The 15,702-nt window shown below is 45.7% G+C and overlaps 1 protein-coding gene across 3 annotated transcripts in view; it reads right to left on the reverse strand.

Moving 5' to 3' along the window:
* nbeal2 (neurobeachin-like 2) overlaps window positions 1-15,702 on the reverse strand; it is a 519,702-nt gene that overhangs the window by 106,944 nt on the left and 397,056 nt on the right. For all 3 annotated transcript variants that reach the window (XM_072468153.1, XM_072468151.1, XM_072468152.1), the window contains 4 exons: window positions 10,587-10,889; window positions 6,346-6,495; window positions 4,395-4,552; window positions 3,669-3,793 (listed from right to left, as the gene is read on the reverse strand). In XM_072468153.1, the coding sequence (XP_072324254.1) occupies window positions 3,669-3,793; window positions 4,395-4,552; window positions 6,346-6,495; window positions 10,587-10,889 (736 nt within the window). The remainder of the gene's footprint in view (window positions 1-3,668; window positions 3,794-4,394; window positions 4,553-6,345; window positions 6,496-10,586; window positions 10,890-15,702) is intronic.

Below are 15,702 nucleotides of genomic sequence, written 5' to 3' on the forward strand. Positions count from 1 at the left end.
CCCTGTATTACTAGGGTTGCGGTAGTTGCGGCACCCTTGAATTTGCACCGAGTGCGACCCAGAGGCAAGGGAGATGGTTTGTTGCGCCGGGAAAATTGGGAGCGAGCAGCGTCTTACCATATCCGGGTGAATGAAGCTCTCTGTGCTCCCAGAGTCGAAGTGCCAAGGCGTCTTGTGCCCGTTAACCCGGACGGCCATCATGGAGCTCCGGAGGTGCTTGGGTCCCGACTGGTCCAGGGTGAACGCGCTGAGCTGCGAGTAGCTGGCGGCGTGGTCGGAGGTGCTGGGGCGGCCTCGCAATGACTGTCCATATTGATCATACGCGTCGAGCAGCATAGTAGATGGCGGCCAAGATGGCGGCTCCCGTTAGTCGAGCGTGGCGGGCGGTGAGGAAGATGGCGTCCAAGATGGCGGCCCCCATGGATCGCACGTGGCCGGCCACATGGGGGAGGGTGGCCAAGATGGCAGCCCCCGTGAGTCGCACGTGCTGAGGGCTGGAAGATGGCTGCCCCCACCGATAGCACGAGGCTGAGGCACCTTCAGGGGGCGGAGTCAGCAGACACGCAGCCGCCCTGCGGGGTCTGCGGGCCTGTGAGTCTGAGGATCGGGCCTGTGAGTTAGAGTTCTTAGACCTGGCCAGGCAGACTTTGGCAAAATGTCCTTTTCTTCCGCAGCTGCTGCAGTTCGCGTTGCGGGCCGGGCAGTGCTGTCGGGGGTGTTGAGACTGGCCGCAAAAATAGCAGGGTAGCCCCCCGTGATGGGCGGGCGGCCGCACAGCACAGGTCTGGGGTAGTCTTTGGTCAGGGGCCCACGAGGAGGTCGCATGGTCAGCCGGGAACGCAGTAAGGCTCTGAAGCGCAACCTCCAGAGAGGTGGCTAACTTTCCCGTGTCGTCCAGACCCTGGGCCCCCTTTTCGAGCAGGCGCTGTCTCACATAATTTGACCGGACTGCCGCCACGTAGACGTCTCGGACGGCGAGCCCCATGCGCTGAGTGGCCGCAACAGCCTGGTAATTACAGTTGCGTGCGAGGGCTTTGAGGTCACGTAGGTAGTCATCTAGCGACTCCCCGGGGCGCTGTCGGCGAGGGGTGAAGATGTGTCGCGCGTAGACCTCGTTCACGGGCCGTATGTAGAGGCGTTCAAGCATCGCGAGGGCATCTGCATAGGAGGAGGCCTCATCGAGCTGGACAGGAATGCGATGGCTCACCCATGCGTGGAGGAGGCTCAGCTTCTGTTCGTCAGTGATGGAAGGCGTGGAAGAGGCATCGAGCTAGGCCTTGAAACATTGAAGCCAGTGCGAAAAAATGTATTTCGCCTCCGCAGCCTGCGGATCGAGCTCCAGTCGATCAGGTTTGAGGACTGATTCCATAGTTGTGTTTAAGCTGATTAAATTGATGCGACCATCAATTCACTCAAAGACACGAGTAGAAGTAAACTGTGGTTTTAATGAGCTTAGAACAGTGCCTGCCTGCGACTGGTACAATACTGTGAACCGCTTACAGGTCAACTGCTCTTTATACTTCCTTTCAAGGGGAGGAGCCATGGGCGGAGCCCGTACATGCCCCAACATATCCCCCTGTGGGTGAAGCCACACAATGGCCCATAGGTGGAGCCCACAAGGTCAACAATATAACATAGCTGTAACACAATGGCACAACATGATACTAATACACTGGTGAATTACTAGTACTATACATTCACCACACTGTGCTCACTCCAGTCCAACGCCGGCATCTCCACAACATTTCAACGGCCAACATAGAGTCAAACACATTGGATGAATTGAAGTCACAAATAGATCAGGCTGTAATCACAGCAAGTTTTCTTTTTTTTTTAAAGTGACCCATTTGTTTTTTAACAACAACCTGGTAGCTTTATGATTTTAATAATTCTTTCCTTTTTATTTCTATGGGAGCTTTCTCTCTGGAAAGTCTGGAGGACCAGCATGAAGAAGAGTGGAATGATGAGAGCCTATAGCTGAGAGCAGGTTTGTGACCGGAGTAGGCCCTTATAAGGTAGAGCTAAGCTGAAGAAAATAGGCTGCTGAGTCTCCTACATCACAACAATGACAACAGACAGAATTTTCTGCTTCCACCAGTTGTCGGCATCATGGTGGCTAGTGGCACTAGATTTAAAAAAAAAAAAAATTTAGGATACCTAATTCATTTTTTCCAATTAAGGGGCAATTTAGCGTGGCAAATCCTACCCTGCACATCTTTGGGTTGTGGGGTCGAAACCCACGCAAACCCGGGGAGAATGTGCGAACTCCACACGGACAGTGACCCAGAGCCGAGATCGATCCTGGGGCCTCGGTGCCATGAGGCAGCACTGCCAGCCACTCTGCCACCATGCTGAGGGGCACTAAATTTGACACGAATGGAAAAATCAGTTTGAAAACTAATTTGAAAAATTAGTTCGGAAATTTTGTTCCCCTGTCTTTGATGGGTGGTCAAAGATGGGTCGTGTTTCCTGCTGGAGCTTTGTAAGGAACCACATTTGCATTTATTTGCAGCTCATGAATGCGCATTAAAATGCCAACTTGCAGGAATTATGCATCCCCCCAAAATTAAGTGCCTTGCCACTGGATAATTAGAACGATTTAATTTACGACTGTATGAAAGAGGCGCGTATCCAGCAAGCTTCACTTCATCCATGACTGGGATGTCAGTAGATACTGCTTTTGCCTTCTTGTAACACCTTGATTGCTAAATGGTGCCTGTAGCACGACCTTCGATCCCATGAGGGAATGGCATGGTGAATCCATGGCTGCCCCACTCAGAGATTTGCTGAGCTCCTCGCTGATGCATAATTAAGGACTGAAAAGTGTCATGTGAGAGTACCTTTAAGAAATGGGTGTTTATAAATGGGTGTGTATATAAATATCTGTAGTGAGAGTACCTTTAAGAAATGGGTGTTTCTTGCTGCAGTGATGTCAGAGAGGGGGTGGAGCTGGGCTGTCTGTCAGCTTTTTACTTTCGTTTTTGAGCAGGCTGCAGGGTGTGTTTTAGTTTCATTTTCAGAGCTGGATAGCTGCAGTCACAGCCAGAAGGTGTATGAATCTCTCTCTGTAATCTAAAGACTGTAAATCGATCCTGGTGATTTAAAACTAATAACAGTGGTGACTTTAACCTAATGTGCTTCTGGTAAAAGGTGTTTTAAGTCATATGGAAGTTAAAAGGAAAGCTTAAAGGATTACTTAGTGTTGTATTCTTTGGGGGTTGTATTTGAATTAACGCTAAGATGTTCACTGTATGTTTTAAAATGGTTAACTTGAGTTCATATAATAAACATTGATTTGTTTTAAAAAAATACTTTTCTATTTCTGCTGTACCACACCTGTAGAGTGGGCCGTGTGCTCCCCATACCACAATCTATTAAAAGTTGTGGATCAGGTGAACTCCATGATACACTTTGGGGTTCTCTAATCCATGGCCCATAACAAAAACAAAAGATTGCGCTAGTTCACCTGACCTGCCACACAGCGGGAATCACAATGACCTTTCTGCCTGCCACCACACAGGAAAATTCCACCCAACATTTCTAAAGCGATTAACTGACTTTTAAGCGACTTGGAAATACTGAGGTCTTGAAAGGTAGTAAATAATTGCAAAAGTTCTTCTTCCTTTCTTAACTACTGTTCTAAAAAGAAAATAACATGTTTTGTTTACCAAGGTTATCCCTTAAGGCACTGGCTTCTGCATGCTTGTCGAAGTTGTAGTTTGGAACCAGTTTGAACCTCATCCTGGAATATGTCTCCGCACTCGATAGTTTCCATTTAATTTCGGTAGGATTGCTGTAGAGCAATAAAAAATCATGTCAGTCCTCTGGTAGGAGAGTCACTGGTTCTAAAATAAATTCCCAGAAGGTCCGGAATGGCAGAAGTCAGATGTGCTGACCTCAATGTCAAATTCCCTGAGCTGGGCTCTAGTTGGTTGATACTCCTTGTCATAGTAATATCACGCATTTTTCAGACAAAGGATTTACTCTCTCATGAGGACTAAGCCAGAAGATTGTGAACTGAAACTTGAACCCGGGGATCTAAGCAAATGACCTCAGCTGAAGGAGCCAGCACAGCTTTCAGATGAGAAGCCAAAATGAGGCACCGTCTACTCTCTTAACTTGACATAAAAAACCCCGTGTCCTGGCCAATATCGATCTCTCAATCTACACCAATAAAAAAACCATTTGATTATGCACCTCGTTAATGTGGAAGAAGAACGAGCAAACACAGGAGGCCTGGACGAATAGAATGTGTTTTTAAAAAAAATTGGATGTTTGGAAATGGGACGATTGAAAGCTGTTGGATTGTTGGAAGCATTCAACTTGTTCGATAATATCCATGCTCCTCCAAACTCAATTCCGAATTCTCATTTTTTAAAAAACCTGCCACCTACCGTTCTGCCCAAGCCCCACGTGGGCAAGTAAAGAGGCGTCTTAATGACTGCCACTGCCGGAGTACAGCTCTGTGGTGACAGTTGATCTGTTTGAGGACACTACTGTGTCGAGCATTCTCATACCGTACACGCTTCATATAAGGCTCCAGCATTGACTCCTACAGAGGGAGGGAAGGAAACAAACAGATTGGAGAGAGATGGTATTAATATTCTTCCATAATTCCAAGGTAATTTTTTAGTATCAGGAGCAGACCAATAAGCCCCAAAATACGTTTCCTTTCTCATAGATTTCATTCATACCTAGTTGTCTTCTCACCATATGCCCCCCTCCTCAAAAGCATTGAGGAGAATTATGGATGGAGGTGGGGGAATTAAAGTCTGAAAAGTGGTGTTAAGTTAGAAACTTGACATGACCCAACCCACCTCTGGGCTTAACTGAGGCAGGAAATCTCCTTGGAAGTGGAGCAGTCAGGCAATTAATTTCAACAAGGAAATAGTAAATTAATTGTGAGTTTAACCCAGCATTTTCGCTTTAACAGCCAACACATGGGTTTCCCAAGCTGTGTGGGACCCACCAGGGTCAACAAGGGTTAGAGAACATTGAGGAGTCTTGAATATTGAAATTGACAGGTTGGGAAGTAAGCAGTTAAATTGCATACCTGGCAGCTTTGAGAAAAGCTCGTGCTCACTGCACCTATTCTGAAAACCTGATTTCCCTGCTTTACAATTGATTTCCAATTTTCTGAACCTTATTTCGCCTATCTTAGATTTTACTCACACTGGCCAGCCTTCACTGCAGCATGGAAGCAACTTATGCAGCGAGAGCATGATCTGTGATGTGGAACAACAGCAAACAGACTGACACCAGTAACACTGGGAACCACACCAACAGTTACAGCATCAACAACACCAGAAGCAGCCACATGCTGGCCAGAGCAAGGACACAGAGTTCCAGGTCAAAGGAGGCAATGCCACCCCCCATCCCCCAGCATAGAGTTAACAGTGTGAGGATCAGCTTTATTGCTGATATATACACCCTTCAGAAACAAGACATTCTCCCAAGAGCAACTCAGTGAGTCCCACTCCTCCGCCATGGAAATTGTTTAGCTTCAGATGATTATCCAACTCCCCTTTGAAAAGCATGATTGAGTATTGCTGTCCCTTCAATATTGTTGGGTCAAAAGTCTTGATATTCCCTATTTGGCACCACCATTGCCACAAGGACTTATTCAGTTCGAAGAGAAGGTCTACTATAATCTACTTAGGGCAACCAAGGTTGGACAATAAATGCACCCTCGCAACTTTCGCCCTTATGCCAAGGCACAGTTTGGCTGCAGGTACTCCAGTTGGTCTGAAGTGTTTAATTGTGTGGAGCCATTGGATGTAATCACACTCATAATAACATGCAAATTATTGAATGAACGAAAAACCGTGGTTCATCCAGTTCTCCTCTATTAACATGGCAGCTGCATGGTACAATTATAATGGAACTGTTGGTTGATCAAAACTGCCAATCACTACTAAATAGCCTATAATAGATCCAGATTTGACCAAGGAAAGCCCAGTGGCAGAGACTTTGGGGAGCCATTGATCACAAAGTAACGAGTTCCTCCCAAACACATTACACTTACCACATATCGCTTGTATAATCTTTCCTAAAATGCTATTTTCTGAAATAAATCTAATTTGCATTTGAAAGAATCAATATTTTCAAATAGGAGATAGGTGGGATAGAGTTCGTAATAGGTTAGACTAGAGTAATATAGGGTCTAAGGGAGGAGATTAAATGGCTGAGGTGAAGTCCATGATAATGTTGAGTGTATATGATCCATGAGAGGAGATTAAATAAGCGTGTAGAACCCACAGTAGTGTCAATTGTAAAAGGACAGTGGTAGGAGGATACTTAATGAGTCAGATGGCCTTCTGAATGCTTGACATGTTCATCAGATACCTGGAACTTGGAACGACTCTCCCCACGCTCATGCTCCCGACGTAGTGAGCTGCTCATTAGAGAATCATAGCAGGAATTCCAGAAGTTGGACATCTGATTGTGGCTCTTGCCAAATGTGTCCACCTCGTATTGAGTCATGGCTTTCAGAACCTGGAAAAACACAAAAAGATACATCCGCAGAAAGTAAATACACCAAACGAACCACGCTAATAAGAATAAAAGAGAGAAAGATCACAGAAAAGTAACGTAAAGCAGGATAAGGTTGGCTTGAAAGATACAAAAATGTTAGATAGGATTTGTTGGGATAAGATAGGATAAAATAGAATAACATTTGATAATATAGGTTGAAACTTAGAAGTTAACGGCAGTATAGAAAAAACAAGTGGGCAAGGTGATGTGAATCCTTTACTTGGGGGGTGGAAAGCTGAGCAGGGAAAGATAGACTAGGAGATACAAGAAGATGAAGTCAACAAGGGGCTGTTTAGCACACTGGGCTAAATTGCTGGCTTTGAAAGCAGACCAAGGCAGGCCAGCAGCACGGTTCAATTCGCGTAACAGCCTCCCCGAACAGGCGCCGGAATGTGGCGACTAGGGGCTTTTCACAGTAACTTCATTTGAAGCCGACTTGTGACAATAAGCGATTTTCATTTCACAAGGAATTAATAGGGCAGGCGTAGGAGCCAAGTGAGGATGGAGATCCGAGGGCAGAAATGAAGACCAAGAAGAAGAGAAGACATCAAGGTAGATAGGAGGATAAATTAGGAATTTAAGGGCAGGGTGAAGAACCGATTGTTAAAAGAGATCCCAAAAAGATTGGAGGATTAAGTGGATGAAGATAAGGGGAAACATGGTGGCACTTTGATTCGCACTGCTGCCTCACAGTGCCAGGGACCCGGGTCCAATTCCAGCCTTGTGTGACTGTCTGTGTGGAGTTTACAAATCTCCCCATGTCTGTGTGGGCTTCCTCCAGGTGCGCCGGTTTCCTCCCACAATCCAAGGATGTACAGGTTAGGTGGGTTGGCCAAGCTAAATTGCTCCTTAGTGTCCAAAGATGTGAAGGTTAGGTGGGTTGGCCAAGCTAAATTGCCCCTTAGTGTCCAAAGATGTGAAGGTTAGGTGGGTTGGCCAAGCTAAATTGTCCCTTAGTGTCCAAAGATGTGAAGGTTAGGTGGGTTGGCCAAGCTAAATTGTCCCTTAGTTTCACAAAGATGTGCAAGTTAGGTGGCGTTACAACTATAGGGCGGGGGAGTGGGCCTAAGGGTACTCTTTCAGAAGGTCAGTGTTGATTCAATGGGCTGAATGGCCTCCTTCTGCACTGGCGGGATTCTTTGGAAGAGATTCCAGGATAAATAGCTTCACTGAGTGTGAGCAAGGATACTAGGTTAGACAGTGGGAGAGACAAGGACCAGGGAGGAGGTACCTGAACAGAAATGAGGAATGAATAGAAGAGCACGGGAAGGGTGAACATATTTGGAGGTGGTGTCTTGACTGATTGTTTTAAATTAAGAAACCATGGATAGAAGAATGGCTAGCTAACAGGAAACAGAGGGTAGGCATAAATAGATATTTTTTGTTTGGCAGGATGTAACGAGTGGTGTGCCACAAGGATCAATGTTGGAGCCTCAACTTTTACAATTTATACATACATTGGATGAAGGGACCGAATGTACGGTTGCTAAATTTGCTGATGGCATCGAGATAGGTAGGAAAGTAAGATGCAAAGAGGAGATAAGAAGGCTCTAAAAGGATACAAATAGATTGGATGGGTGAGTGGACAAAATCTAGCAAATTGAATATAATGTGGGAAAATATGAAATTGTCCATTTTGGCAGGAAAAGTAAAAAATAAGCATATTTATCTAAATTGCGAGATGTTACAGAGCTCTGTGATGCAGAGGGATTTTGGTATCCTAGTGGATGAATTATAAAAGGCTAGTATGCAGGTACAGCAAGTAATTAGGAAAACAAATAGAATGTTATAATTTATTGTGAGAGTAATTTAATACATAAGTAGGGAGGTAATGCATCTTTATACATGGAATCAGTGAGACTACATCTGGAGTACTGTGTACAATATTAGTCTCCACATTTAAGGAAGGATGTAAATACTTTGGAAGACGTTCAGGGGAGGTTTACTAGACCTGGAATGGGTGGGTTGTCTAATGAGGAAAGGCTGGACCGGCTGGGCATTTATCTGGTGGAAATTGGAAGAGTAAGAGGCAACCTGATTGAAGCATAGGGGTCTTGATAGGGTGGATGCCTCACAGCTTCAGGGACCCGGTTTCAATTCCAGCTTCAGGTGACTGCCTGTGTGGAGTTTGCACTTTCTCCCTGTATCTGCGTGGGTTTCCTTCGGGTGCTCCGATTTCCTCCCACAGTCCAAAGATGTGCAGGTTACGTGGATTGGCCATGCAAAATTGCACCTTAGTGTCCAAAAGGTTAGGTCGGGTTACTGGGTTACGGGGATAGGGTGGAGGCATGGGCTTAAGTAGGGTGCTCTTTCCAAGGTTTGGTGCAGACTCGATGGGCCGAATGGCCACCTTCTGCACTGTAAATCCCATGATTCTATGATTCTATAAGGGGAGGATGTTTCCTCTTGTGCGCAAATCTAGAACAAAGGGCCACAGTTTAAAAATAAGGGGCCATTAATTTAAGACAGAGATGAGAAGCAATTTGTTCTCCCATAGGGGCATGAGTCTTTGTAAATCTCTTCCTCATTGGGGAGGCGGTGGCGTTGGGGTACTGTCACTGGGCTAGTAATCCAGGGACCCAGCATAATGCTCTGGGGATCTGGGTTCAAATCCCACCACAGCAGATGGTGGAATTTCAATTCAATAAAAATAATCAAATCATGAAACTATTGTCGAATATTATGGTCATAAAAGTCCAACCGGTTCACTAATGCCCTTTAGGGGAGGAATCTTTCCGTGGTCTGGTCTACATGTGACTCCAGATCCACAACAATGTGGTTCACTCTTAACTACCCGTCTGAAATGGTCTCGCAAACCACTCAGGGCAATTAGGGATGCACAATAATTGCTGGCCTAGCCAGGGACACCAACATTCCATGGATTAATAAAAAAGGGCAGTGGAAGCAGAGTCTTTGAATATTTTTGAGGTAGTTAGATTCTTATCAAAGAGGCGAAAGGTTATTGGGGGTATGTGGGGTTGAGGTTACAATCAGATTAGTCATAATCTTATTGAATGGCGGAGCAGACTCGAAATGCCGAGTGGCCTTCCTGCTCCTAATTCGTATGTTCGTAACCTAGGTATCAAAATACATATGATGCAGGCTATCTATCAATAAGGATAAAAGGCAAGAAGAATTGCCCAGTAAACCCCAGGATCAGGTTTGAAAAGCACAAAGGTACAATAAAAAGGAATGACTGATGGACATGAGGGTCGGGATTCTCTGATCCCACCGGGTCGGAGAATCCCCGGGGGGAGGCACGAATCCCGCCCCGACGCCGGCTGCCCTATTCTCTGATGCCGTTTTTCGGGCGGCAGCGGCCGTTGACAGCGGCCCCCCCGGTTATTCTCCGGGCCCTGATGGGCCAAGCGGCCGTCCAGGTTTGGCCAGTTCTGCCGTCGCGAATTACTCACCTCACGCACGGCGGGACCTGGCAGGTGAGTGTGCGGGGGCAGCCCTTGGGGGGGCACGGGGGGATCCAACCCGGGGGGGGGGCCCCCATGGTGGCCTGGCCCACAATCTACAGGCGGGCTTGTTCCGTGGGAGGACTTCTTTCCTCTGCGCCAGGACCCTATAGGGCTCCACCATATTGCCCGGGGGCCGGTTCGGAGAAGAGAACCCCCATGCATGCAAGGAAATATGCAGGTCGGTCTGCGCATGCATGGAAATACGCCGGCCGGTCCGCGCATGTGCGAGATCCCGCCGGCGAACTCGGGCCGGTCCTTCGGCGCCAGCTGGAGTGGCGTCAACCCCTCCGGTGTCCACCTAGCCCCCAAAAGTTCAGACAATTCCTCACTTTCGGGGGCTGTTGACACCAGAGTGGTTGGCGCCGGTTTTCCCACCGGCGTGGGGAGGACTTACTCCCCAGAAGGGAGAATCCCGCCCGAGGAGTCTCACATTTTTGAGATGGAAACATTTTAGATTATAAACTAAGAAGTATGAGACTGGGCTCATTGCACTTCCATAACAATTTTTACAAAATGTCAGGCACATAAAATCATACAACTCATGCGAAACGTGTTAGGATATCAAACTATGCATAAAATACTCACATGTCTGTCCATGAATAATCTCCATTCGGAGGTGGCACAGAAATGCTGAAAATCTTCGAAGAAGGTCGGACTACCATTGGTGGGTGGCAGGGATGGCAGCTGGTATTGCAGTTCAAGCAACTTGTAACACTGATCCATGAGAGTGCGGACAATGGGCACCAAATAAGAGAAGATCTCGGTCTTACCCTGGATGGATCTGGTAAGGGGAATATCCAGTTTTCCCAGCAGAAAGCAGGCCTCCTCCTTCCATATCGGCATGGTCAGAAGGAGGTTATGAAGCTTAACACAGGCCACTGCACACACCTGAGGAGAGTTGAAGAGCAGAGAATCAAATACAGAGGCAACATCGCAAGCAGACAACACATTTTCTTTAAATGTAACATTTAAATATACATTAAATATAGATGGGGAGCTGAGGCTACATTTAACATTTATTCTCTATCGGCAAGACAGCATTGTAAGGACAAATGGCCTTTTATAACCAACTATTAGTTCTGATTGTAATGATACATATATAGTCAGGATAGTGAAGGATTAATTGTCACTATGTGTAAATCAAACACTAGAGGGCGTTACTAATTCACTGTATTTAAGACAGCCTCTCAAGGAATTCTGGGAGAAGCTGAAGAGAACATGGAGAGAGCAGAGCAAAAGTTGATTAGAGATATGCAGCACAAGGTCAAGTCATAGTGTAGTTAGTAGTTAGATAGAATATTGAATTCTGTAGTACACATTCAATATCATTTGTTTATCATCTATAACTCAGTAGAGTGTGCAAACTTCACTCAATTAGTAGTGTAATAATAAATTAATTTTGTTTCAATCTTTTGATAGGTATATTCTTTGTCAACACTACATTGGGTCATTCTGGAAGAAAAGATAAAGAATACAACATATTACCAATTGTGGTAATGTAACACTGATCAGTGGCCAACACTGGGTACGCCCAAGCTCTCTCTTAAATGGAGATAAATCTCTTTCTATCAAAAAGTGTGGAAGAGATCAATCCATATCTTGTACTGGCTTGTGACATTATTTGAGGTCAAAGTAATTGGAGCAACTATTGAAACTTAGTGCAGTAAAGTTGAAATTACATAGAATTTACAACATAGAAACAAGCCATTCACCCTCAACTGGTCTATGGTGGTATTTATGCTCCATGAAAACTCTTCTCCCCCCCCCCCCCCCACTCCCCCCGAATTTATCTAGCCCTATCATGTCCTTCTGTTCCATTCTCCCTCATGCACTTTTCTAGTTTCTTTCTGGTCCACATAGGTACCAACGAGATAGGTAGGAAAAGGGATAGGGATGTAAGGCAGGAATTCAGGGAGCTAGGGTGGAAACTTAGATCTAGGACAAACAGTTATTATCTCTGGGTTGTTAACCGTGCCACATGATAGTGAGACGAGGAATAGAGAGAGAGGAGTTGAACACGTGGCTACGGGGATGGTGTAGGAGGGAGGGTTTCAGATTTCTGGATAATTGGGGCTCATTCTGGGGTCGGTGGGACTTCTACAAACGGGATGGTCTACATCTGGACCAGAGGGGTACCAATATCCTGGGGGGGGAAATTTGCGAATGCTCTTCGGGAGGGTTTAAACTAGTTCAGCAGGGGCTTGGGAACCTGAATTGCAGCTCCAGTATACAGGAGGTTGAGAGTAGTGAGGTCATGAGTAAGATTTCAAAGTTGCAGGAGTGTACAGGCAGGCAGGAAGGTGGTTTAAAGTGTGTCTTCTTCAATGCCAGGAGCATCCGGAATAAGGTGGGTGAACTTGCGGCATGGGTTGGTATCTGGGACTTCGATGTTGTGGCTATTTTGGAGACATGGATAGAGCAGGGACAGGAATGGTTGTTGCAGGTGCCAGGGTTCAGATATTTCAGTAAGTGCAGGGAAGGTGGTAAAAGAGGGGGAGGGGTGGCATTGTTCGTCAAGTATTACGGTGGCAGAAAAGACGTTTGACGAGGACTCGTCTACTGAGGTAGTATGGGCTGAGGTTAGAAACAGGAAAGGAGAGGTCACCCTGTTAGGGTTTTCTATAGGCCTCCGAAAAGTTCCAGAGATGTAGAGGAAAGGATTGCAAAGATGATTCCGGATAGGAGCGAAAGCAACAGGGTAGTTGTTATGGGGGACTTTAACTTTCCAAATATTGACTGGAAACGCTATAGTTCGAGTACTTTAGATGGGTCCGTTTTTGTCCAATGTGTACAGGAGGGTTTCCTGACACAGTATGCAGATAGGCCAACGAGAGGCAAGGCCATATTGGATTTGGTACTGGGTAATGAACCAGGACAGGTGTTAGATTTGGAGGTAGGTGAGCACTTTCGTGATAGTGACCACAATTCGATTACGTTTACTTTAGTGATGGAAAGGGATAGGTATATACCGCAGGGCAAGAGTTATATCTTGGGGAAAGGCAATTATGATGTGATGAGGCAAGGCTTAGGATGCATCGGATGGTGAGGAAAACTGCAGGGGATGGGCACAATGGAAATGTGGAGCTTGTTCAAGGAAGAGCTACTGCGTGTCCTTGATAAGTATGTACCTGTCAGGCAGGGAGGAAGTGGTCGAGCAAGGGAACCGTGGTTTACTAAAGCAGTCGAAACACTTGTCAAGAGGAAGAAGGAAGCTTATGTAAAGATGAGACATGAAGGTTCAGTTAGGGTGCTTGAGAGTTACAAGTTAGCTAGGAAGGACCTAAAGAGAGAGCTAAGAAGAGCCAGGCGGGGACATGAGAAGTCTTTGGCAGGTAGGATCAAGGATAACCCTAAAGCTTTCTATAGATATGTCAGGAATAAACGAATGACTAGGGTAAGAGTAGGGCTAGTCAAGGACAATAGTGGGAAGTTGTGCTTGGAGTCCGAGGAGATAGGAGAGGTGCTAAATGAATATTTTTCATCAGTATTCACACAGGAAAAAGACAATATTGTCGAGGAGAATACTGAGATGCAGGCTACTAGACTAGAAAGGCTTGAGGTTCATAAGGAGGAGGTGTTAGCAATTTTGGAAAGTGTGAAAATAGATAAGTCCCCTGGGCTGGATGGGATTTATCCTAGGATTCTCTGGGAAGCTAGGGAGGAGATTGCTGAGCCTTTGGCTTTGATCTTTAAGTCATCTTTGTCTACAGGAATAGTGCCAGAAGACTGGAGGATAGCAAATGTTGTTCCCGTGTTCAAGAAGGGGAGTAGAGACAACCCCGGTAACTATAGACCAGTGAGCCTTACTTCTGTTGTGGGCAAAACCTTGGAAAGGTTTATAAGAGATAGGATGTGTAATCATCTGGAAAGGAATAATTTGATTAGAGATAGTCAACACGGTTTTGTGAAGGGTAGGTTGTGCCTCACAAACCTTATTGAGTTCTTTGAGAAGGTGACCAAACAGGTGGATGAGGGTAAAGCAGTTGATGTGGTGTATATGGATTTCAGTAAAGTGTTTGATAAGGTTCCCCATGGTAGGCTACTGCAGAAAATACAGAGGCATGGGATTCAGGGTGATTTAGCAGTTTGGATCAGAAATTGGCTAGCTGGAAGAAGACAAAGGGTGGTGGTTGATGGGAAATGTTCAGACTGGAGTCCAGTTACTAGTGGTGTACCACAAGGATCTGTTTTGGGGCCACTGCTGTTTGCCATTTTTATAAATGACCTGGAGGAGGGCGTAGAAGGATGGGTGAGTAAATTTGCAGATGACACTAAAGTCGGTGGAGTTGTGGACAGTGCGGAAGGATGTTACAAGTTACAGATTGACATAGATAAGCTGCAGCATTGGGCTGAGAGGTGGCAAATGGAGTTTAATGCAGAAAAGTGTGAGGTGATTCATTTTGGAAGGAATAACAGGAAGACAGAGTACTGGGCTAATGATAAGATTCTTGGCAGTATGGATGAGCAGAGAGATCTCGGTGTCCATATACATAGATCCCTGATAGTTGCCACCCAGGTTGAGAGGGCTGTTAAGAAGGTGTACGGTGTGTTAGCTTTTATTGGTAGAGGGATTGAGTTACTGAGCCATGAGGTCATGTTCCAGCTGTACAAAACTCTGGTGCGGCCGCATTTGGAGTATTGCGTGCAATTCTGGTCGCCGCATTATAGGAAGGATGTGGAAGCATTGGAAAGGGTGCAGAGGAGATTTACTAGAATGTTGCCTGGTATGGAGGGAAGATCTTATGAGGAAAGGCTGAGGGACTTGAGGCTGTTTCCGTTAGAGAGAAGAAGGTTAAAAGGTGACATAATTGAGGCATACAAGATGATCAGAGGATTGGATAGGGTGGACAGTGAGAGCCTTCTTCTTCGGATGGTGATGTCTAGCACGAGGGCACATAGCTTTAAATTGAGGGGAGATAGATATAAGACAGATGTCAGAGGCAGGTTCTTTACCCAGAGAGTAGTAAGGGCGTGGAATGACCTGCCTGCAACCGTAGTGGACTCGCCAACACTAAGGGCTTTCAAATTGTCATTGGATAGACATATGGACGATAAAGGAATAGTGTAGATGGGCTTTAGAGTGGTTTCACAGGTCGGCGCAACATCGAGGGCCGAAGGGCCTGTACTGCGCTGTAATGTTCTGTATTCTGTGTTCTGATTCCTTCCACCTATTCCCCAAAGGGAAATAAATGTGTGTATGAAGGTACAAAAAATAACTACTCCACGTGGTGGCAAGTCCCACATTTTACTCACTTTCTGGGAAAGCACATTTGTCCTAACTTTCTTTTTGGATTAATTAATAGCTATCTTTTAAAAAATATATATATATTTATTCAAATTTTCAACGATTTTCAACAAAACACTCCAACCAGAAAAAAATAAAAAATACAAAAATAAAGCACAGAACAAGCAAAAATTATAATTGAGATTTCCAACAAAATACAATAACCCCCATTTAACAAATAAACACACCAATAAGGAAAACGCCCCACTCTAACCTAAACAAAACAGAAAAACCAACCCCCCCCCCCCCCCCCCCCCCCCGGGTTGCTGCTGCTGTTGACCTCCACCTAACGTTCCACGAGAAAGTCTAGGAACGGTTGCCACCGCCTGAGGAACCCCTGCACAGACCCTCGCAAGGCAAACTTTATCCTTTCCAGCTTGATGAACCCTGCCATATCATTCATCCAAGCTTCCACCC

Source organism: Scyliorhinus torazame, chromosome 11, assembly GCF_047496885.1.
Source record: "Scyliorhinus torazame isolate Kashiwa2021f chromosome 11, sScyTor2.1, whole genome shotgun sequence".
NCBI lineage: Eukaryota > Metazoa > Chordata > Chondrichthyes > Carcharhiniformes > Scyliorhinidae > Scyliorhinus > Scyliorhinus torazame.